At 41.0% G+C, this 22,803-nt stretch overlaps 1 protein-coding gene across 4 annotated transcripts in view; it reads right to left on the bottom strand.

Moving 5' to 3' along the window:
• LOC106044877 (carnitine O-palmitoyltransferase 1, liver isoform) overlaps positions 1–15,604 on the bottom strand; it is a 57,548-nt gene extending 41,944 nt beyond the window's left edge. For 2 of the 4 annotated variants that reach the window (XM_048058718.2, XM_048058716.2), the window contains exons 1-5: positions 15,447–15,604; positions 12,163–12,350; positions 2,676–2,830; positions 1,404–1,543; positions 839–1,010 (exon numbers count right to left, since the gene is read on the bottom strand). In XM_048058718.2, coding sequence (XP_047914675.2) covers positions 839–1,010; positions 1,404–1,543; positions 2,676–2,816 — 453 coding nt within the window. In that variant the 5' untranslated portion in view covers positions 2,817–2,830; positions 12,163–12,350; positions 15,447–15,604. Of the gene's footprint in view, positions 1–838; positions 1,011–1,403; positions 1,544–2,675; positions 2,831–12,162; positions 12,351–13,993; positions 14,133–15,446 lie in introns of those variants that run through there. The other 2 variants (XM_013195073.3, XM_013195075.3) reach the window with 2 other exon arrangements.
• Positions 15,605–22,803: the final 7,199 nt, after the last annotated feature.

The following is a 22,803-nucleotide window of genomic DNA, read 5'->3' as shown; positions in this document are numbered from 1 at the left end:
AGAAATCTAATATCCATCTGTTACAAATGAAATTTTATTTTAATGTATATTCTGGATACGTGTTGTTGATTACCTTCCATAATAAATCATTACATGTTGTTACACGTAATTTAATTTTTGAGGCTAGATAGGCTGATTTTATCTTAGTAGAGCACTTGAATTATTTCTACATTAATATTGGAAAGAGAGTTAAAACGACTAAGTCTGAGTAACAAAAGTCACTCCATTTTTGGAGCACCTATACGTACATTCCCTCACTTGACACCTATCACTGACTTTCAGGGAGATGACGGCCTCTTAGATCCTTTTCCAAAGCACCTCAATTATCAAGGAGCCAAATCACTCAAATCTCATGTGTAAATTGCGTGACGAGCTACCTAGCTCATGTTTTTCCTCCTACTCTTTTTGGAGTCATACCACTAAAATTGATTGAAGGGACATTCAATGTTACTTTCTTCAAATGTGGGATTAAGTTCGGAATGGATGACTAGGAACACCAGCATTTCAACTTCAACAAAGAATTAGGGTAGCACTTTGTGGGGAAGAAAGATTTTTTGGTGCCACGTACCACGAGAAGTAGGTATTTGAGTCACAGAGTCCCAAGATGTTGGCAAATTTAGAAGTTATTCTTAAAGTGTTTACTCTTCCTTCTACAAGGCCATACTGAACAGTTTAATTATAGCATCAAAAAGATGATAGTAATTAGAAATATTTAAACAGCCTCCTGTCTTAGGATACAGAAACAAGAACGAAAAAAACCCTAAAAGTTATACATCTTAGGGCCTTGAAAAAAATCAGATGCACACTAAGATAAAATAGAAAGACAATATATCCTTACCATCCAAAACTTGGTGCCTGCAGAAAGTTTGCCATGTTCAGCAAACATCCAACCATGGTAGGAAAGCAGCATTTTGAGAGAGTACCGCATTGTGACAATAAGGGCAACCCAAAGCCCTGTACCAAAAAGTATTCCACTGACGATGTTCTGTGTTTGGTTTGACATATAGCCACTATTTAAAGAAAACAGGCAGTATCTGTCAGTTAATAGCAGTTTAAGTTTTAAAGAGAACTTAATATTGCAAACCTAAGTCCCATGGTACTACAGGCAGACATTCCAGAAGCCTGTTTGCCCCTTTTCATTAAACTCCTTTACAAACATCCTCTCATACACAAAGAACAAAGGCAACAGAAGTTACTAACTGTGCTTCCCAAACACTCATAAAACAATGCAGTAATACTGGTACAACAACCTACATGTTTCATACCCTTATGCTTTAAGATTTATGCTTACTCTATCACAAACATACTATTCAAAAACTTACGAAGTTATGTATAACTACTCTTAATCTAAATCCCGTCAAACTGATTTGGTTTAGAGAACAGTAAGTTTTCAGACTACTTACGTTGTATCAAGGGTTCGGTTGATTTTAGCTATTATTCCTAAAGAAGGATCAATTTTGGCATACATTGTTGACATCACACCCACAACTACAATAAGCCAGCTAGATGGGCTAGCAGGATAAACACCAGTGATAATTCCATTCTGGAAAGAAAAGCCTTCACATAATTTTTTCATACCAAAGTGGTTGACTTCATATTACCATGGAAAGAAACAAAAATCAACACATTTAAGTCATTTAGTTTAAAACAAGAAGTTAAGATTATCCAGCATTTTCTTACACGTGCTTAACTCATGAGTAAGGAACAGATTTTAGTTAAGTTTGACACAACAATACCAATAATTAAAGGAACTTAAAGTTTCTTTGCAGATGATACGGACAGTGCTCCAAGTCTTACTAAAAATACTGAAATCAGCAAACTTCCTTAGAACAAATGGCACTTCAATAATTCTTACTTAGCTCTGGATCAGGCCCCTCTAAATGAATAAATGGCAAAAAATATTCTACTAAACAATACACTGAAAACTGGAAAATTTCTGTCATTGAAGCAGCCCTTCTCAAAGCTTTATGAAATCTTTATTAAGACTACTTTAAAATATGTAAGTCTTTGAATGTTAAAAAGATGCTGAAATAAACCTGTAGTTTACCTAGCTTTTTACTAATAAAATAGATACCATTTAGGATCCCATGAACAAATAAATTCATAGAAATCTGTATGAACTATCAGTTTCATTTATATCCATAATACAGATCAGAAACATTACTACTTAGTATAACTAACTCAAGATAGATGTTCAGGTAATTTATATACCAAATACCAAACATTTTATGTAATTTGAAAGATTTAATTTTGGTGAAGAATATATAAATCAAGAGTGTATATATATATATTTAACCTTTTTAAGTGACATAACTTTTAAAGTCACAATTATATTTTTGACCTGTGCTAAAAGATTACATAATTACATCACCTATTATGAAGATAAGTAAATTAAAGCTATTATTGATTTCTACACCTACTTCGTCTTGCTTTCCATAGAATAGATCAAAAAGATGTGTCCTTTCAGTCTTGACACTGTCATTTTAGCACAGCATCAGCCAGTGCTACCTTCCTTACTATCCCTTGTTAACTGAAATCCACACAAGTCATTCACAATAAGGAACTTTATTTGCCACAGATGCATAAAAATTAAGTTGTGCTTTAACAAAACTTCAATAAATCTATGAAACACTAAATAACCTTCACATTTAGTAGGCTTGGCTAATTTGAAGTACCTTGAATCTGATGAACTTTTTCTTCCATGAATGGACACCAGACAGATAAATTTGTTTGAGTGCCTCATGGCTCATCCGCAGGTCGATCCCTTCTGGAGTTACCGTAAATTGAAATGCTACTGCTTGATGGGCTTCCGCCATTTTTGAAGAGAGTTCTGTCAAAAAAAGTTTTAAAAAATTAGACTCTTTGTTCAAAGGTACTAGGAACTATCCCATTTCTGTCAAGAAATCTTCTCCACAGTCATTTTGGAAAACATTTCAAAGCATGACAAATTTACACATGGCACTTCCCTCTTCTTCACAGGCTATGCTTGCACTTCAGTCTGAGCCTCCGGTATGTTAATTAAGGTACTACTCCTAACCACAGCTGCTGAAAATGGAGACAAAACACTCTCATGTAATTTCAGCCTTTTGGCAGGACTGCAGTAAGATGAATATTGTGCATACACACAATATACAAATCCCCAGCACAGAGCAAAAATTTAAAGATATAATATTTAGAAGAAGTCTATCGCAGGTAAGTAGCACCTCATTCTGCTATGATAAAGGATCTTTTTTTTCTTCCAACATTTTAGAAACAAAAGGTATTTAAAGTCTTCAACTCAGCTAGCAAAACAAAGTGGCTTTGGGCCATGCCTTCTTCTGAACTAGTCTCCTTCCCTTACTTTCAAGCTGAGTGGTCAAAACAATATGACATCACAGCCCCAGTTCTCACCAGCAAATAAATGCAAAAATTAAAGCCAAGCAGGGAAAAAAAAAAATCACAACTATCAGGAAAGCAACCTTCACATGAATAAATCTGAAATTAAGTAAAGAGGAAATTTAATTGAACTAATTATGCAAATATAACAAAATCAAAAATAACGTAAGTACAGAAAAAAGACCATCATAATGGGCAGGCATACCAGGCTAAAATAAAAACCACCAGTAGTTAGAATAGAAATGCGACTGAGATGCAGTTCACACATGCATGTCTTAACTCTGAGGATACTGTCAATTTGAATTGAACTTTAAGTTCTTCTTTATCAACTTATCTTCATAGCTTCTTTCTTTCCATAAGCAGCATTTCCACGGAGATACCCTGGAAGTTACCCCTACTTGTCATCACTTCACAGTAATGTTTGAGCATCTACAATCATAGATGGTCTACAAAATACAGATTTTTCTAGGCAGGCTCTATGAATAACATTGAAGTTGTTTAGTCCACATATTCCTGAGGAGACTATTGTGATTCCAAAGCCTGTTGTACACACGGATTTATTAGCTTACCAGAAATTCTGTGCATAAATTTAAAACCAACATCCTCTTAGAAGTACAGCAAGGAGGTTAAGGAATCCATCTTCCCATTTGTAGGTCAGGATTCAAGGGCAGGTTTTAACTTCACATTTTACTGGTACAAAATACAACGTAATCAACACAAAGTGCTCTAAAGTAGCACTGGCATTTGTCTTTAAGCAGAAAAGTACAACTGCTTCATACCTTTTGAATCCTAAAGGCTGAAATTTACATTTCTTCCACAAATCTGAAGCTTAGACTTCTTAGTAAAACTTAAATTCTGCTTGACCTTCATCCCTTGTAAAACAGCATGCCAGAGCTAACCAGTGCAGTTTAGCTGGGCACTTCAAAAGCAGTCTATTATGTTATAATGCACCTCCTCTTTGCTGGAAATATCCTATAATGTGAAAATCATCTGGAGGACAGGAGGTGTAAAAAGGTCTATGTATGGTAAGGATTATAAGAGAATGCTACATTAATAGCAGGCCTAGGAAATAAATACACAATATAGAAAAAGAAGGAGCACTAGGCAGAGAAGAACAAGGTAAGTGCTGTTTCCCAATATCTAATAAGGTAGTTGACCAACAAGTAGTGACTGCAATATATGTAAAGTACCTGTCCCTCAGCCAGCCTCTAATGATATGCCTCTGCAATACAACTGCTCCTACAGCAGTTTTACTCTGCTATTCAGAGATTTGAATATGGTAATTCAGATGATCTCTGATCATGATGGTAATTCAGAGATCTCCCAAACCCATCAGTCACTGCTCAAGTGTTAGAGGCTCAAAATCCTGGTGAATCAGACTTTTGGCTTCCAGAAGAGTAGTTAAAGCTCACGATGGCGTACAGATAGAACACAGTTTGATCTATGCTTGTACAGTGCTTCATTAAGACAACAAAGAAACCAAATCAGCTTGTAACATGAGTCTCAGGACCTTTAAGTCTCAGGTCCTGTATGCCGTAGCAACAATTGCAATCTGTAGCACTTCATGACTCAGTCACTAACAACCGCCCATTTACAGGGGCTGTGCTGTTGGCAAGCATCAGGAAGTCAGTCAGCTGGGTATTCATTCATGTGAACTGTGCATCAGCTCTACACTGAGACCAAAAATTGTGTGAGCGATTAAACAGACAGGCAACAGTAATACACGGCACACCCTGGACACAACAGGGCTCGAAAAAGGAGAGAGCAATCAAAGAATTCATCGTAAGTCTGGCACTACTATTAAGACCAGGGTTAAAAACAAAGACAGACACACACACCATATCCCTATTGGGAGAATCAGGCTCCCAGACTCATCTCAAAAGAGCCACCTGGCTCTCCAGATCACACATAGAATAAGACACTGGCATCCCAGAACGTACAAGTAACAGATGAACTAGTTTCTGTTACCCTTCAAGTCCCCTATGGCTTCTCAGCCTGGGAATCCTCCTCCCGGTTTCTGAAGAGAAAGGATTTCAGGAAACCCTCCCTCTGAAGTGCATGCATTTCTATTGTCCAATGTAGAAAAAGTTTATAAATAGCACTCATCAGAAACAGTCAACCTGATATATTAACGACATTAAATTTAGCATGATCATTAAATAAGCTTCAATAGGGAAAAGATTCCTTATTACCAAATGAAGCACGAGTGAAAGAATATTAATCCAGCAAGAACTAATCCTGAATCAATTAAACAAGCCCTGAAAACAAAGGCAGGTTTAGTTATAGGACTGTATTACTTGACCCTGAAGGATACGAAGCCATCAAACGGCTTGTTTCTTTTCATATCCTTTTCCTTTTCCGAAGGAAAATAAGTCTTTAAGACTACTTTGTTTGTTCTGAATTATGATGGCGAAGTACCAAAGAGACTTCCTGGAGTGCCTTTCTTTGAACACTTCTTTTAGTTCTTAAAGGCCAATTCAATCATAAGCTGCTGTACACTTCCCCTCCTTTGCATTCCTCTGCCATCACGTGCTTGCTCACAAAGTAGGTGAAAGAGCACAGGCTGGAAGAGCATGCGCGAGATTTTAGACTTCACTTACCACTGCTGGTAAGGCAGAGCCCACATCAATCGTCTAGCTAAGACTGAAACAATAACTTCTTTTAACTTCAGGCGTTTTGGTCAGCAAAATATTTCTGTACAGCATATGCTAATTAACCTCATTCCCAGCAGTGAGCCATAACGAAGAGCTTACGGCCTTAGAAGCTTGGCCAAGTCTTACTTAAAGGCAAAAAAGAGAAAGATGAACACAATTTCTACAAGTAAATTTAAACAGTTATTCTCATATTTTGAGCGTTCCTTTATAGAGTTAACATATCTTAAAGACACATTTGCCCCCTAACTTGGTTTGATTTTATTTTATTGAAGGAGAAAAACTGTCTGTTCCCTGCTCTTTTCTGGTTTTAGTTCAATTCGAACATGCTGTAACAGCTGCAAATGCTTCTCTTCCTCCCTTCTCATACCTCAGCTTGAGCCAATCAAAACTTACCACAATTTTTTTTCCATTGTTATAAACAAAATACTGCTAGGTTGGAAGTTGGATTTTTAGTCAAGAAAACACATAGCATGCCGTGAGGCTCAAGCCCTGATAGACCTAACGGTCTGAAAATGGTAAAATGGAAAAACTATGTTGGTTTGTCTACTACACATAAAGCCTCCTCACTGTGCTGTTTCTGCAATTTCAGGACATTGTCACTCCAAAGACCAAGGTTTAACTTTTTAGCTTCTCATGCCCACAGTCCTAATGATTTCAGGGTGCAAACACCAAACAGTCAGCTTTATATTAGGGCCTACATGTTCCTACTTCCAAGGAGATGTTGGTCTCAGCTCTGGGAACTCTGAAGCTCCAAGAGATCCCATGTCCAGGAAACTTCCATTTAGTCAGACATGCAAGAAGTCACTTCGGGTTGGTAAAGTCTCTCTGAGAGATACAATACAAAACGCAATGTCTAAAAAGACAGTGAAAGAATTTTCATGTGTATCTTAAAAAGCACCAGGCCATCATACAAACTAGTTAAATATATTAGTGTACATTGAATGAAACAAGTTATTAATTCCTGAAAGAGTTACTTTTGGAAATGCTATTGAGTATGAACCTTTTTACATGTTTCTGCAGATTTCATAGGCTTTGCATGGATAAAATGAGAGTGTTAAAAAAACAACTAAGGAAAGCCAGCACCTCCCCATCACAAAAAGCAATTCCTCTCCCTTTAAAGGGATATCCATATTGCCCCTTATCTCAGAGCTCATCCGAGCCCCTTGCTTCCCATACACTGCTTAGCTCATACAATACATTTTCTCTAATTCCTACTCCTCTTGGAATAGGGAAAAATCCAGCCATTTCTCCTTAGATATAGTCCAAACAGTCACCAGGAAGAGACATTATTTAAATGCAGTTTTCACATCCACAGATCCTTCTCCTGCAAAGGAAGCAAATTAACAAGTGCAGGGTAAAAACTAAGAGAAATCTTATTCATACAGCCCTGAACAGCTAAAATTTGGGTGAAAGGATTCTGTGACTCCCACTTCAAGCAATCTTAATAATTTAGTTTGAAGCTCTCTTTGTAGTATTTTGACATCTCCTTGTACGTTAGCTTTTATATATGGTGCATACATCTGTCAGGAATCAAACTCAGTTCAAATCCCAGTTCAAATCCCTCCAACGATTCTACTTTGGCAACCAATGGTTGACTCTTTTCTTGAAGAACAGTGACTGCTGAGAATGCTGCCACATACCACCCTGCACTAGGTTTAACACTACCACAGTTCCCAAATAGACATCTTTGACATCCAAACTGTTGCTCATTGGTGGTGGGCAGACTTGCAGCATTATATATCCCTGTGCTAAGAGTTAAAATATGCTACTGGATTCAGAAGAACCTGGAAACCTTTATAATCTCACACAGAGGCACACATCTCTTCTAAGGAAGAAAAACAATTTGAACTTCCTTCAGGAAATGAGCTTGCCACAGCTTTTAGAAGAAATGGTCATCCAAAAAAAATCCCATTTGCATCTTCATTTGTTAACATTATTTTGGTGATTTAGGATAGATCCCTGAATGCCAAGTCTAAGGACAGACTTAATGAATCAGAGCCCTGGGTTAAAACACTAAAACACCTGCACTGTATGTGTTTTAAAAGACATTTATCAAGTATATTGTCTCTCCCAATTAAGCTCTTATTAATACATAAATACGCATTTTCTACTTCCTTGAAAAGTCAAAACTATGAGTGCATTTGTTTTATATAAATCAATAATTGTGACCAAAACTGATCACTTCATACCAGATACTAAAAGCAAGATAATCATAAAAAATGAGGTGCCTAATCCTCTTCCTGGATTATTCTTTATTTCTCTTTAGATTTCTGCCATTGATGTTCCTCTGTCAGTTACACTTACATTAAGAAGCAGGATTTCTTCTTACACAAACATAAAGACATTTTTTGCAAGACTTTAACCTTTTAAGTGTAGCTGGGCAACATTCATCATGGATGTCTTTGCCTATATGCATTCTGCAGAAGTTCTAAGGCCTTATCAAACTGGCACCCTCCCAGACGTTTGGCAGAAAAAGTAGTATCTTTCCAACTTCTTAAATAAGGTTGAAATAAAAAAAGAGAAAGCATGAACCACCATTCAGCAGATGGACATACAAGTGGGAGTGGCTGACAGACCAGGGGGTTGTGTTGCCGTTCAGATGGGCTGAAGAAAAGGGCAGGTTAAAATCTCATTAAGTTCAACAAAGAGAAGTGCAAAGTCCTGCATCACAACCCTGTGCGTTACCACATGCTGGAGACCAGCTGGGAATCAACCCTGCAAGTTGCACAAGGAGCCAGCAAGGGGCCCCTTGCAGCAGAGGAGGTTCACAGAGCTCTGGGACGCATCAGGAAGAGCCTTGCCAACAGGTCAAGGGAGGTAATGAGGCCTCATCTGGAATTCTGTTTTAGGCTCCCCAGTACCAGAGATGAAGCTACTGGAGAGAGTAGTCATTAAGCGAAGAGCGATTAAGAGGACTTGGAACACCTCTCCTGTGAAGACAGGCTGAAAGAGCTATGGCTGTTCAGCATGGAGAAGAGGCTTGCTCAGGAGGGATCTTATCAAAGGGTATAAATATCGGAAAGGCAGGGTGCAAAGAGGACAGAGTAAGGCTCTTTTCAGTGGTGCCCCGTGCCAGAACAAGAGGCACTGGACACACGCTGAAACACGGGAGGGTCCATCTGAACATGAGGATTATTTTTTATTTTTTATATAATTATTTTATACTGTGATGGGGCCCAGCGCTACTTGTCCAGAGAGACTGTGGAGTCTCTGTCCCTGGGGATATTCAAGAGCTATCTCTGGACATGGTCCTGGACAACCAGTTCTAGGTGATCTTGCTTCAGTGGTGGGGCAGTTGGATAAGATGACCTCCAGAGATCCCTTCCAGCCTCAACCATTCTGGAACTGTTGGCATAAGAGCAAAATAACACAAAAATCCTGTATTCTTTTTAGCAAGGGGACACTTGGCATTCAAGGATCTCAAGTCCTGCAGTCAGGGAGAAGAAAACAAGCACTACGCACAGAGCAGAATAGAAAAAAAGAAGCAATTGCACAAAGTGCCTTACAAATACCATGCTTTTCTTCTCTAATCTTCCTTTTACATATTTATGTACCAGGCATAGCATTTCATGAAAGAATACACAGAGAGCTGGAAGAACGCCTTCAAAGGCATGAAAAGAATGACAAAGTTTAGAATTTCAATGCTGGGTTCAGAAGAAAATAAAAAAACATCAATATAGAAGAAGAACAAAGTTCTCAATCAAGTCGTGCAAAGTTCATTATCCCCTTAATGATGTTTAGAAAGTCCCTTGGGATGGCCTGAGTACAACACAAAGCATCCAAACTCCAGCAGTCAGTATCTGTAGCATCCCATTTACAGCGGAGCCTGCACGTAGAACAAAACTCCTAGTTCACCATTAGTGCTGCTCACGTTGAGCACAAATACAAAAACTTTCTCAAAAACAGAGTTTTAACTGTATAGCTACCAGAGATTCTTCCTGAAATTTGATTTTTTTAGTAGATCTACTTCAAAAAAATAAGGGCTGAACAAGAAATCTTATGCATAAACAATTCAATTGCTTTAAAAGAACAGCACACCTTGGAAGTCAAATTGGGAACAGATGTTTAAATGGAACAAGTTTTCTGCAACTGACAAAAGAATAGCATTAGTTTGGAAAACAAAAGCAGCTGGATTTTGCAGTACGTTTCGCACAGATTTTACATGAACTTTTCAGACAATTCACCTGATTTTTTTTAAACATTATTCCACTAACTTTGTCCTCGCTAAAAGCACCAGTGTGTTAGTATGCAAGGTTTATACACTTATGTAGTCATTTTGAACACCACTACATTGTTGAATGAGAGTTAGTTAGTCTAGAGCAGGTAGATTTCTGATACAAGTGGTGGGAAACAATACAAACTCCTACTAAAAAGTGAGCCCTTGGAACTTAATGCTGCACGTATATATCTAGAGGAAAGGAAAACAGTGACTGGCCCTATCAAATCAAGAGCCTGTGTTCAACAACGAAGCTGATGTGACTTTAGTGAGGTGTTTTCACAGTTTGCTACAAGTACAGCAGATTTAGTCACTGAAGTATACGCTGTACAGCAGTATCCAGCACCGATGCAGTAACTCAGTCACATCTGCTCTTATGTGAGTGCCTCCGTACCACCACCTGACACAACCTATCCTCTAGCATTAGGGCAGAATTTTGGTAGGGCAGGCAGCTAACCAGAGGATGCCAAAGACACTTTTACTCACAAGCATCTGGTGCTCCTTTGATGCACAGCTGAAAAAACTTCAAAACGACACATAAAGCATCCAGTTCAACAGAAATCCATGCAAAGATAAAAGTTGTCTAAATGTACATGCATTAAAATTTCCAAAAAGGTCACTACGCCTCCCAAAGGAAATTAAGTTTTTGATCTATCTTCAGTAAACAGCATCAAATATACAGCTGAAACATTTAATCATGACCAAAAAGACATGTGTTTGTTGAATATTCTACTAGCTAATGCCACTTTCTTGCAGTGTAGATTAGAGTTCTGCAAAAATGTAACAAAATAGCTTAGAAAGAGTAGAGGGCTTATTCATAAGCCACGTGATATTTTGCAAGTAGCTGACTTCTGAACTTGCTGTAAAGATTAACCAACACTGTTATTCACTTAAGAATCTCTATTTCTAACTAGCTTCCTTGAATACCAACTTTCAGTAATAACTAATCACGCTTGAGACTCCTGCCCAAGTCTTACCAACAACTCACTTACCTTACAGTGATTAAGCATACTAACAGGTCTACAGACACAAAATCATTAAGAGAAATCTGAGCGGAGTAAAGCCAAGCCATGCCTTTGCAATAAACAGTCATGAAGATTAAAGTCACTCAACAGGGCATCTCAGGTGAACCTAATGACTACTCTATAGAAATAAAATGAACCAAACGATCACTCCCCTTTAGAATTTGCATTAAATGATAATCGATTGAATGCTATGTTAATCTGTAAATTAAACTGACAGGCCCTCTCATGCCTTGTTAGTTGTGACTGAAACAAGCTAAAATCAGTTTAAGTCTCCTAGAAGCTGAAGGTGATATTTATTTATGCATGAGCTCTCTCAAAGTTCTCAAAATAAGACTACTAGGCCAACGTGTGAAGTGGCTTAGCCAAAGCATCAAAGAGAAAGGAGCTTTTCCCTCACCACCCATTATGAAAGTTTTGCAGGGTGGTGTTTTTTTGTTTGTTTGTTTGTTTTTTGTTACTGCTAATCATTGGCTCTAATCTCTCTCATCCTCACTTATGGCTGAGGTCCCCTTACACTGCAATATTTTAAAGGATTCCTTACATATAAAAAAGAACAAATGCTGTGATCCAAGCCTAGCAGACCTGAGTACATGTGCTTCTACAGGTACAGAAACACTGCAAACCTCACCCACAGCAGACTGAAATCAGAACACCTCAGCAGTACTGCCCCACTGACCAAGCTGTCAGCTTGTGACCTGTCCAGCATTTTCCAAGATCACTTCTGGGTATAGATTAGCTACCCTCTGCAGACAACTTCTTTGGAATCTTGACCCAATTTCTTGATCCCCTTCCCAAGTGCTAAACTGTAATGAAAGGCATATGTGGAAGGATGAGATAACAACAAAACACCCACAGACAAACAGACAGACCAACGAATGAAATGTGAACATACCTGAACAGCTCTGTCTGCCTCAAAAAAGGACTTGAAACCTGCTTGTCACACAGAAGTCTTCCGTCCCACAGGCTCACTGCAGCTGGACTCTTGGGAGGTCAGGACACGCTCAGAGCCAGAGTCATTCCAATGCTGTCAGCTGCTAATATCCATTAAGCTACAGCAATGGCAAACAGTTAACTGTAGCTCTGAAACAGAAAGAAAAACAATTTGAACTTCGAATCACACACAGCTTTCAATGGCTCAGGACTGGATCAGACTGGAACCATTTAGGGAGAACCGATGCCAAAGGAGAAAATTGTCACAAACGACAGCTCTGAAACAGTGGTTTTTACTACACTGGACGAATAAACTGGACTGATCTGTCTGCATGTAACAGCTCCGAGATGGCAAAGAACCGTGGGATGAACAAAGTTCATCCACTACTCTGCTACCCTCTCGGTTATTTCTGGGGGCTGAAACTAGTGGTTGCTGGCTAGCTGCAGTAAGAGAGGTGATCTCGGGTGCCTGACTCCAAGGCTAGTTTCATCTTGCAGTTTAAGACAAGTAAATGCAAGTGTTTGCTTAAAGGCTTTAAACTCCCATTACAGTCAAACCAGATACTATCAGGATGTCTTGGAGACATGTTCACAGAACAGACTGCTTTCAGTGACACCTCCACGAGAAAGATCACGGATAGTAAGCTGGCTTCTCACCTAGGAAACAGCCAGGCAAAGAAGAGAAAGTATAGGAAACAACATGCTAATTACCAGGCTAATCCCTACAGTTTATGGATCATATGGCCTCTCTCCTCCTCCCGAATAGCATGCTGCTATACAACATGGTTCTGTAACGTACACTCCATCAAAACCAACCACAACAAAAACCTCAGTCACACTCCACAACTGTAATCAAAACTGAAACTCTTACGATTGTCATTATTTACAACATTTTCATTATAGGTTTGGACATACTGTACTGTTCCTACATATTTTACATAATTCTAGTCTCCATTGCAATATGTTATACAGTACACATTCCAGCAAGCCACCTCTTCTGACCTTCTCAAAATTCACAATAATCTTGCTGAGTAAGAGATAAGCACACACACCAAAAAAAAAAAAAAAACCCACACCACTGAACAGCTACTGTACTATGCAGAAACCTCTCTCCCCCCTCAAAAACCTAAGCACTAGGATCTGGTTACTTTAAATACTGCTATAAAAGACATCACTTAGGCATTTAATTACAGTAGTTTTCTCTCTTCTTTCTCCCTTTGCACTAATTAGCTTCTAAGCTCATGCAGTAAAGAATTATGTTTATCCCCTCTGTGGTAACAAATGTTTCTAGAACTGCAGGACTTTCAGCAGCCCTACAAGATGTCCATCTTCCAGCATCTCCGAAGTCCAAAAACATGACCACAATGTCAGGTGACCAAGGACAAAATGAAGGAATTACTATTACAGTAGTTCAATGATCGTTTACTGGGTAAGGATGTAAGTCCGGAATACTTAAGAGCCACATCTAAACATTTTCCTAATATTTAAGCCAACCATTCAAAATAAAGTTAATCCAGACACTGAAAAGATGGACGCTTTTGAGCCATATATCTTGTTTTTCTGGAGTTTGGGACTATGATACAGCACTGTGCAGGGCAAAGTCAATATCTTCAGAATATTAAAAAAAAAAAAAAGAAAAAAGAAAAAAGCGTATTTTCTTTAAATAAAAGCTTCCACTTAGGTCACTCTTTACGCAAGACTTTCCAGAACCGGTCACACACCACGCTGGGGATGCAGCGTTCCAGCCACCCCTGCATGCAGCCAACACAAACACCCCTCTGCCACGCACGCACCAGACCTCCGGCCGCTCCACGCGCGGCTGACTTGATCCGATTCCGCCTGATCCGATTTGTCCCGACCCGCTCCCCGCCGCAGGACGCCCGCAGCCGGCACCCTGGCCACGCCCCCTGGGGGCGGGACCACCTCGTAACCACACCCCCCCGCCCACGTGACCGCCGCCGGGAAGTGGGTGAAAGGTCGCGGCGCCGAGCCCGAGCTGGCAGCCGAGGGCTGCCCCAAAGGCAGCAGCAGCGCCCTCAGCTCGGGGCACGTTCGGGTTTGCTCAGAGCTCACACGCCTCAGCTGTTGGATGTCACGGTTTTTTTTTTTTTTAACGTAGGAGTAGCGTTTTCTTGCAGGAGGATGCTCTGAAGGAGGCTGTAACACCCCAAAACGACCCCGAGCTCCCAGCGCAGCTGCTTCTTGCAGCAGGTCACGGCTCTGTCAGAGCCTTATTTCTGTGTGAGCAGGTAGTTACACTTCTGCATCAACGGAGAGCCGCGTCACTCACCTACAACATCACCTGCAATATTACAATTCGGTAATGATTAGTTGTATTGACGAATCAAGAACACATTCCCGGTGCTTACTGTACAATTCACATTGGACAGAGGACACACGACCACGTTAGACGAGCGCATAGATCCAGAAACTGAAGAGGGCAGACAGGAAAATATAATTGAGAAACCCAGCACAAAACATCTTTCCCAGTCTCACTGCTGCACTCCTACACACGTGATAAGGAAATGAGTAGTCCCCTGTACAGTAATTTCCTCTACACTGCAGAGTTTCAACACGATCGTCCTTCAAGTGCTGATAAATTGCCAGGTGAGAGGAGCAACGGGCCGCTTCTCTCCATCCTACTTTGCGCTTTTTCCTTCCCCAAAAAAGGCACCCGACGCTGCAGCCCCACCACCAGTACCACAGCCAGTATAAATAACCAAAGTCACACTTAATGCTGATTTTTCCATTGAAAACTGAAGACACGGCACAAAACATTCGCGGTGCGTAAAAACGTGGCGAGCAAACGGAGACCAAAAGCTGCTGCTAGACCTGACCTCTCCCTTCCGCAACGAGCCTATTCAGCACGCCCACCCGGCAAACCCGGGCCCCGTGAGCAAAACGCGCGCGGAATTACACCTCAAAAGCACTTTTTACGGTGACTACGGTATTTCTGTGTAAGTTTCACAGCTTTCAGCCGGGTTAGCGCACAGCCCGGTGGCGCACAGAACTTGGCACCGCGCAACCCCACCGGGGATAAAAAGCCTGGGGGGGAGGCTCTGGAGCCCAAAACAGGGGGGACCAGCCCCGGCTCCCCACGGGGCCGCGGTGTCCCCCTCACCACAACCCCGTCCCCACCGCCCCTCAGCCGCCTCCCGCTACCCACACCGGGAACACCTCAGAGGGCACGCCGGCGGCTCAGCCCCGCTTCGAGAGGCTCCCCCGGCCCAGCCGGCCGCCACCCACCTGCTGAGGGCCGCCGCCGCTCAGCGGCTGCACAAGGGGCGGCCCGGAGCCGGCCGAGCGCAGGAGACCGGCGGCGAAGCGGGGAAGCGGCGAGGGAGGGAGGGAGCGAGGGAGGGCGGCGGCCGCTCCCCTCACACGCCCCGCCGGAGCCGCGCTTGCCGCCCGCCCCGCCATTGGCTGCCTGTGGAGAAGGGGGCGGGGATTCGCCGGCAGGGCGGAGGGGCGGGAAGGGCGGCGGGAGCTGATAGGCCGGCGGTGGGGGGTGCTGGGGTGTGATTGGCGGGCAGCGCCCGGGGGGCGGGATGTGAAGGGAGGTGTTATGGCGGCCTGGGGGGGGGGGGGAATGGGGGGGTGGTGGTCTTGGGGCTGGGGTGGGTTGGGGTTGTGGGGAGCGGTGTCAGGGGGCTCACAGGGCTCCTGGGGCATGGAGGCGGCCGTGTCCGGGCGATAAAACCCCAGGGATTGTGAGGAGAGGCAGTGGGGGTGTAGAGTTGTTGGGATACGGGTGTAAATTGGGGTAACATAGCACATGGGGGACCTGTCTGTGGTGCCAAGATGGGCTCCCTGCGAGGGCGCACCAAATGCAGGGGGCTGAAGGAGGTATGCTCAGTGCTTCCCAAAAGTAATTGCAGTCTTCCGAAAATGCAAAATCATGGAAGTAATCTAAATGAAAGTGTCAGTCACGGTGCAGAATGGCATGCAAAAGTTGAAATGATTGAATTTTATGCTTGCAATGGGCTAGTCGCTTTTGGGTTTCAAGAGGTCAGAGCTTGAATATCTCAGATGCTCTGTTTGATTTCAGTATGACAGGTGCAGGAAGCCTGCTCTGTCCTTTCTGAAATGACGTCAGACTACAGTGGTGTCAACACGAAGGTTCTGAACTAGGACAATTTGGGATTTATATTCTTTCCCTTGTGGGCAGATCCACCCAACCCCACAGTCCTGCCAGCTGGAATTTCCAGGATGTGCCTGAAGGCTCCAAAGCACACAAACATATGATGAAATCCAGAAGCGTGGACACTGCACACTGAGCCTCTCCCATATCCTTAAGATCATGCAACGTCAATAAAACGAAACACTACTGGTCAGAATTTTTACCTCCAGTGTTCCATGCCTAATGATGTGATTTTAAGATGTTACTACCCCAAGAAGAAGCATAAATCCCAGAAGAAAACAAGGAGAGGAGATTTAGATCTACTAGTATTAGCAAGAGGAGGGGAAAAAAAATAAAAAATAAGTAAATCACCACAAACCCAACTATGCCCCAAAGTTCAGCAGCATCCATGTTTACATGTATTTAGCCATAACAGGTATGGCTAAAAAATATATAATGTAACTTGAAGAGTTAGAAGAAGGTAATTAATAACTTTTGTCTCTTTGGTGTATGTGTTCTACAAGAAGATTAAAAATAAAAAATCATCTGCATATTTATCATTATGCACAAAGACAACCTAAAATGCCTTGATGTTTTTTGTTGATGATTGTTTTTTCGTCCAGGTGCTTTTTACCTTTGAAATATTAAACAAGCAAAAAACACACGTTTACACATACGTAAATCTGCTTTCTCTCATTCTACCAGGAGTTTCCTCATATCTTTGTCCCCAGCCAACATGTTCATCTACACGGTAATCAGGAAGGAATCAGTCAGCTGGGAACAGGTGTTGTTTATTTTCTTCTCATGAATTAGAGAACACCTAGATAAACTTGTCATGATTCTAAGCCCCCTGCAGCTAACCTCCATAAGGACATGAAAAGCATTGCATTACATGAGGTTGTGTCTCTCTTAGCCAAACCTGACTTGGCTCTATTTTGCTGGCAGATGTAAACATAACATTACAGATAGTCCTGTGACTAGTTGCCAGTGGTCCCGCCACTATCACCTAGGTCAGGCTCTATTCACCCATTAACCCAGATGAAACAAGTCAAATACTTCCTGGAGTAAGATCATCCTAATCAGAACGTGGTCCATCTTTTACTGTGGCTACTGCTCCAACCTCTCTGCTAACTACGCTTTCTCTTCATCAAGGGACATAAGGTGATTCTGCTTCTCATGACTGGAATTGTAGTGAGCTGCAAGCCTGCAATGCGGCCTGAAATTCTAACCTTTCACTGCCCAGCAAAGATAAGTCAATTTTTTTCCCATAATTTACATATTGAATTCCTAAAAAGAAAAAAAAAAGATGAAGTACCATTAGCACAGATCACATATGCTTGGTGCCGTAAGACCTCCTAGTATTTAAGTCTAATTCTTACAATCCAAAGAAATCAAAATAATCAATGACAGGTCACATTTATCTGTGCCTAGGCAGACTGAAATAGTTTAAGTGTATCATTATAGATATGTACCTCTCGAATTAAATCCTTCTGATCAGCTTACCCCAGTTCTTCAAGATTTCTTCACTTCTGTACACACAACATGGCTTCTTTGCAGCAGCTTTTCTTATCTAGTACTGTTCTGGGCATTATTTTTGCTTTTATCTATTTTTTAACAGATTTTAATGATGTCAAATCACTAAACCTTAAGCTTGGATCATGTTTGGAAGTTGGTTATCCTCAACATGATTTTGTATTGTTCCCTTTTGGTGTTTTTTGTTTGTTTGTTTTGATTTTGTTTTGTTTTTATTAATATTATTGTTTTATTCATTCAGTTTCTCAAATAGGTCAAGTCAAGCAATTTTAATATAGACAACCAACTGTCTTGAATTGTGTTGAAACTGATTTATTCTGCTTATTGGAATTGAATTGTTCAATATTTTCAGCACACAATTACTGGGTGTAGTCTTAGTTGCTTCACCAGATATTGTCCCAGTTTGCTTGCTGGTCAGAAAGTTTCATTTTAAACAGCACCAATACTTTGACTTTTTATTTTATTTTCCTTTGTGTTATCTCCTGTGATATCTGAACACGAAGGTTTCCGTTTCATAATTAGAACACATAGCCACTGGTAACCCAGCATCCCACAGCAATTTACCACTGATAATTTGAGTGGCAAAACACATCAGTAGTAAGCGAACTGAAGAACAGCTCCAAAATACAACTTTTGTAGACAGGTAAGTGCATGCATGTTTGTATGCCAGGAGTCAAGGGTGAGAGCAAGGCAGGCAAGGCAGTGCCCTCCCTGACAAGGGCACCGTCCCATGGCACCTGAGCAAAGCGAGCAGAACAGGTCCAGTGACAGTAAACAGGGTCAGCCAGATCATTTGACACGTCTGCAGCAATGAGGAAGTCCAAGGTTGTCAAGCTGGAAAACTGAGTCAGGGTCAGGGTCCAGATCAACAGGGAGCGTGGCCAGGTAGGGGACTGGCTGCAAGGCCAGGGCATCAAGGACAAAAGCCTCAGCTGAAAAGCTCCTTCCAAGTGAAGCAGGGAGCCCCCTTGGGGCCCTTAGATCCTCCCCTAACAGCTCTTATCACGGCCAGAAACCTGCACCCTGTATCTGAGGCCTTGCACCCAAAAGCCACGGAGGCGTTGAGGAGCCTGCTCAGGGTCCTGACAGTATACACACATACACACTCACAGAATAGATGCATTTACCTGAGAGGTGACGTAGGAAAAGTGGTGGTCTTTACAAAATACAGTAGCCAAAAGGTACAGGATTTTATGTCAAGAATCAAATGTGATGCCATTGCAGAACTGCATACAGCACATATACTGACTAGTGAAAATCCCTGAATGATTTTACCTACCAGAAATAATGCCCATGCATTGCCACATCCTTCTTTTCTTACATGTTTCAGACCAATCCTGACTCCCAGGCCCTTACTACTATGAGTCAACCATCTTAGCCAATATTGTTAATACTGACTAACGCTAAACTCTACCAGCAGAGTAATGGAAAGGAAGACTTTGATCTGGCTTGGTTTTTCTTCATTCTTAAATACTTTCTCATGAGGATATAGTAGCAGTCCAACTGATATTTAAACAGAAAAGAGTGAGTTGTCATGTCTTACCCTGCCTTTTTTTTGTTTTGTTTTGTTTTAAACCAGATAAAATGAACACTACTGACATGGCTTGACTGCATTGTCAACAGGGATATCAGCCTATCCTGTGACATTCAGACCTAGCAGAAGGCATACGATGCGTACCTGTGACTTCAACAGCAGAAAGAAGTTCTAAGAAAATAAATATGCTCTTCTTCTCTTAAACAATACCACTGTTTGAACTGAACTTCTAGTATATTAATTCTTCTGGAGTGGGATGAGAATTTTGATTTTACAATCCATTCAAACTGTGAAATGGTTGCTCAGAACATGTGACAGGTTTTGTTTAGAGTACCTTTCCACTACTCTAACCCCATGGTTTAGGCTGTCAAACTAGGCTTTAGGGCATCTTTGGAAAGTCAACACTCGCAGATGCCACTCAACGCGTAAGCAATACAGTGTTGCTTTAAAAATTTCATAATGATAACTTCAGGTGGTAAAAACCCACCTAATTTCGCCAGATTTGACCCAAGAATTCTCCATGGCCAGGGTTGTGCTCCCAGTGCCTGGCCTTACTATTTTGTACATATGAGATATTCCTACCTTTTGCAACATGACCTCCAAAGATATGACCTGGACCAAGTGAACAGAAAAGCTAATCAATACCCACTGAGAAATGTATAAATGTAAGCCTAACATGTTGCTGACTGAATTGAAGTTTTGAATTCAGTCAAAATTGAAGTTTTTTTGACAGAAGTTTTACAGAAAGGGTTACATTTATGATCAAATAATGATGATAGAACCCACTGAGATTATTTTAAAAGTGCCTGAGAATATTTGAGAAAAAGTCCAAAAGAAATCATGACATCTGCATGCTTAAAACACTACATTCCAAGCAGCGCACTGCTTCTCTAATATATTTTTAATACATATTGAACACTAAGAGCAAAATGAACAGCACTGCCGTGCCATACAGATGAGACTGTCCTTTTGGACAAGCTCATAGGAGTTCCTCTGCTCAGAAAAATACGTAAAGAGCCTATTTGGAAGGAACATTGACAGCACATGTTAGATCTCCCACACACAGAGATTTTTAAATTATCTGTTTTTCATAACTCTCCTTCTGATGTTTCTTTTCCCTGAATTTGAGTATTTGTCCTTCACAGTCACATTGGGTGAGGAATATGGATCATCTGATACCATCTTTGATGTGAGAAAATGGATGGCATCCCAGGTATAAAGGGCATTACTTACAGCCTTACAGCATGTGCCTAAGGTTATATTGACAGTAGCAAAATGGAGCCTGGCCAAGATTTGAAAGGGAAGCATGTAGTCAGGCATTATCTAAAGTAAGGGAAAAGTCAAAAATACAATACCAAAGGTCCATGTATATTAATTAGAAAAAGCTTTAGTGAATGTCGCAACGTAATAGTGGTTGTGTTTGGGACACTCCCTAAATTCTGCAAAACTTTGAGAAAGAAAATCATCTGGCCTGAAAATACATACCATTATTTCTAGAAAAATTAGAGGTTTATTTAGAGGTTATTTGGAATTTCATTTAGAAGTGTATTCGTTCAAATTGAAGAATCTGGCAGGTACTTTTGGGAAGACATCACATCCACTTGGAAAACATTTCAAGTAATCCACTGTCACTAGAAAATTTGCCTCTCAGACAAACATTCACCCACAAATTAATAGCATAATTTCCTTTAACGGTTTCAAATACTAGGCATAACTTGAGGGGTTTGTACTGCAGATTTTTTGGGCTCCTAGGGTAAGAGATACTGTATGTACTATTTTCTACTTGTTTGCTACCCACATAGGTCTGGGAGGACAATGGCATTGTCAAGTATCTGTGAATATTTGCTTCATTTCTAGTATACCATTATATGCCTTACAGTAATTCCCAGACTGAAGGAGATTGATCTGCTGTTTAGAGTCCAAGCCGAAATCAAAGGAAGTGAGTTCAATTCCTTGCTGCACTATGGACTTTAGGGACAAAGCACATCAGCTGAGTTCCTCAATGTTATCCATCGTTCAAGGTAAGCAGAACCCATGGGAACGCCATGTAAAAAAACAATAATAATAATAATCTGTGCAGGTGAGGAGCAGGGAAGAGAGACTCCTTTATTTCCCATGATCCATTCCCATTCCCATTCCCATGATCCATTTTAGACAGGATAAAAAAATGCAGACTACTTGCCTCCAGCTGAATGGATTAGATTATTCTTTCACTTTGTTCATAGCTTTTGAACAAAACAAAAAAAAAAAGGCATTGCAACACTCACTAGACCACTATCGCTTATGTAGCATGGCTATGTCAGTCTAAGTCTTTTCCCTTTAAATGCTTGCAGTTCATCCATAGGCAACTGAAGCATGTCCACAATTCCTCATGTCATTTTCCTTATGAATTATCATGCCTACTCAGGTATGCCTTCTTTAACGATCAGTAGAGCTTTGTGAGGACACATTTTATCATTCTGCCCATTGCTTTGTGATTGTATTGCTCTACATTTCAGAATACCTCCCAGAAAATAAAGGAAATGTGGACCAGGACAACCCCACCTCCCATGGAGCCTCTTTTGGCATCTATTACCAGTGCCAGTGCTATTTGCAAATTGAGCCAGAGAAAATATCCTGTACTGAACATCACAGTAACAGCCAGCAAACTGAAATTCACAGTGCTGCCCTTTACAAGGATTGTTCACCAACCACTCTTTCAGGAAAGAAAAGGATATTCTTACTATGCAAAGTCCCCAAAGAGATCTCCTTTTCATTATAGTGTTCATGCCAGCATAAAAACTATCTGTGCTGTAGTTGCTCTTTTGTTGCACCAGTAGGTTTCCGTAAACAGGCTGCAATATGAACTCAATTCTACAGACCTTGTTTCAGATGTATAATGCATAACCAAGAGATTTTCAGGCCCTGTAGATTTGCAACGTATGCAAGTCTCATCTTCAGTCAAGGCTGAGTGCACACATACAATTAAAATCTACCTTTGTACCTTTTCTATTGAATTTCCTTATCTTTCTATACCTGCAGCCATAATAAAACATAATGTATTTGCTACATGCTTCCTTTACCTTCCATAGTACCACCAACTCAAATGAAGCAGAGTACTGAGTGGTAAGAAGGGAGGAAAAACCTTCAGTAGTTGGAGGAAGATGAGAGAAAGCAAGTGCCAGACAGCTTATAGAAGGGGCAACAGGTGAAGCCAATGATAGCAATTTTGCAACAGCACAGCTCCAAGCTTTGAGTTTTCAAAGGAAGTTCCACTGGGAGCCCCAGAAGGGAGAAGCCTACAATAATTTGAAATAGAAACTCTGGCTAGCTAAGTATTGGCAATGTTTGTGCTGGAAGAAAAGCAGCTTAAAGTCTCCCTACTTAGTTAACCTGGATGCTGCACATCCAGGTTACAGACACAGCTCCTCACCTGC

This window comes from Anser cygnoides, chromosome 5, assembly GCF_040182565.1.
Source record: "Anser cygnoides isolate HZ-2024a breed goose chromosome 5, Taihu_goose_T2T_genome, whole genome shotgun sequence".
NCBI classification, from domain to species: Eukaryota; Metazoa; Chordata; class Aves; order Anseriformes; family Anatidae; genus Anser; species Anser cygnoides.
The sequence above is the reverse complement of the archived record's forward strand: the minus strand, read 5'-3'. Positions and strand labels throughout refer to the sequence as shown.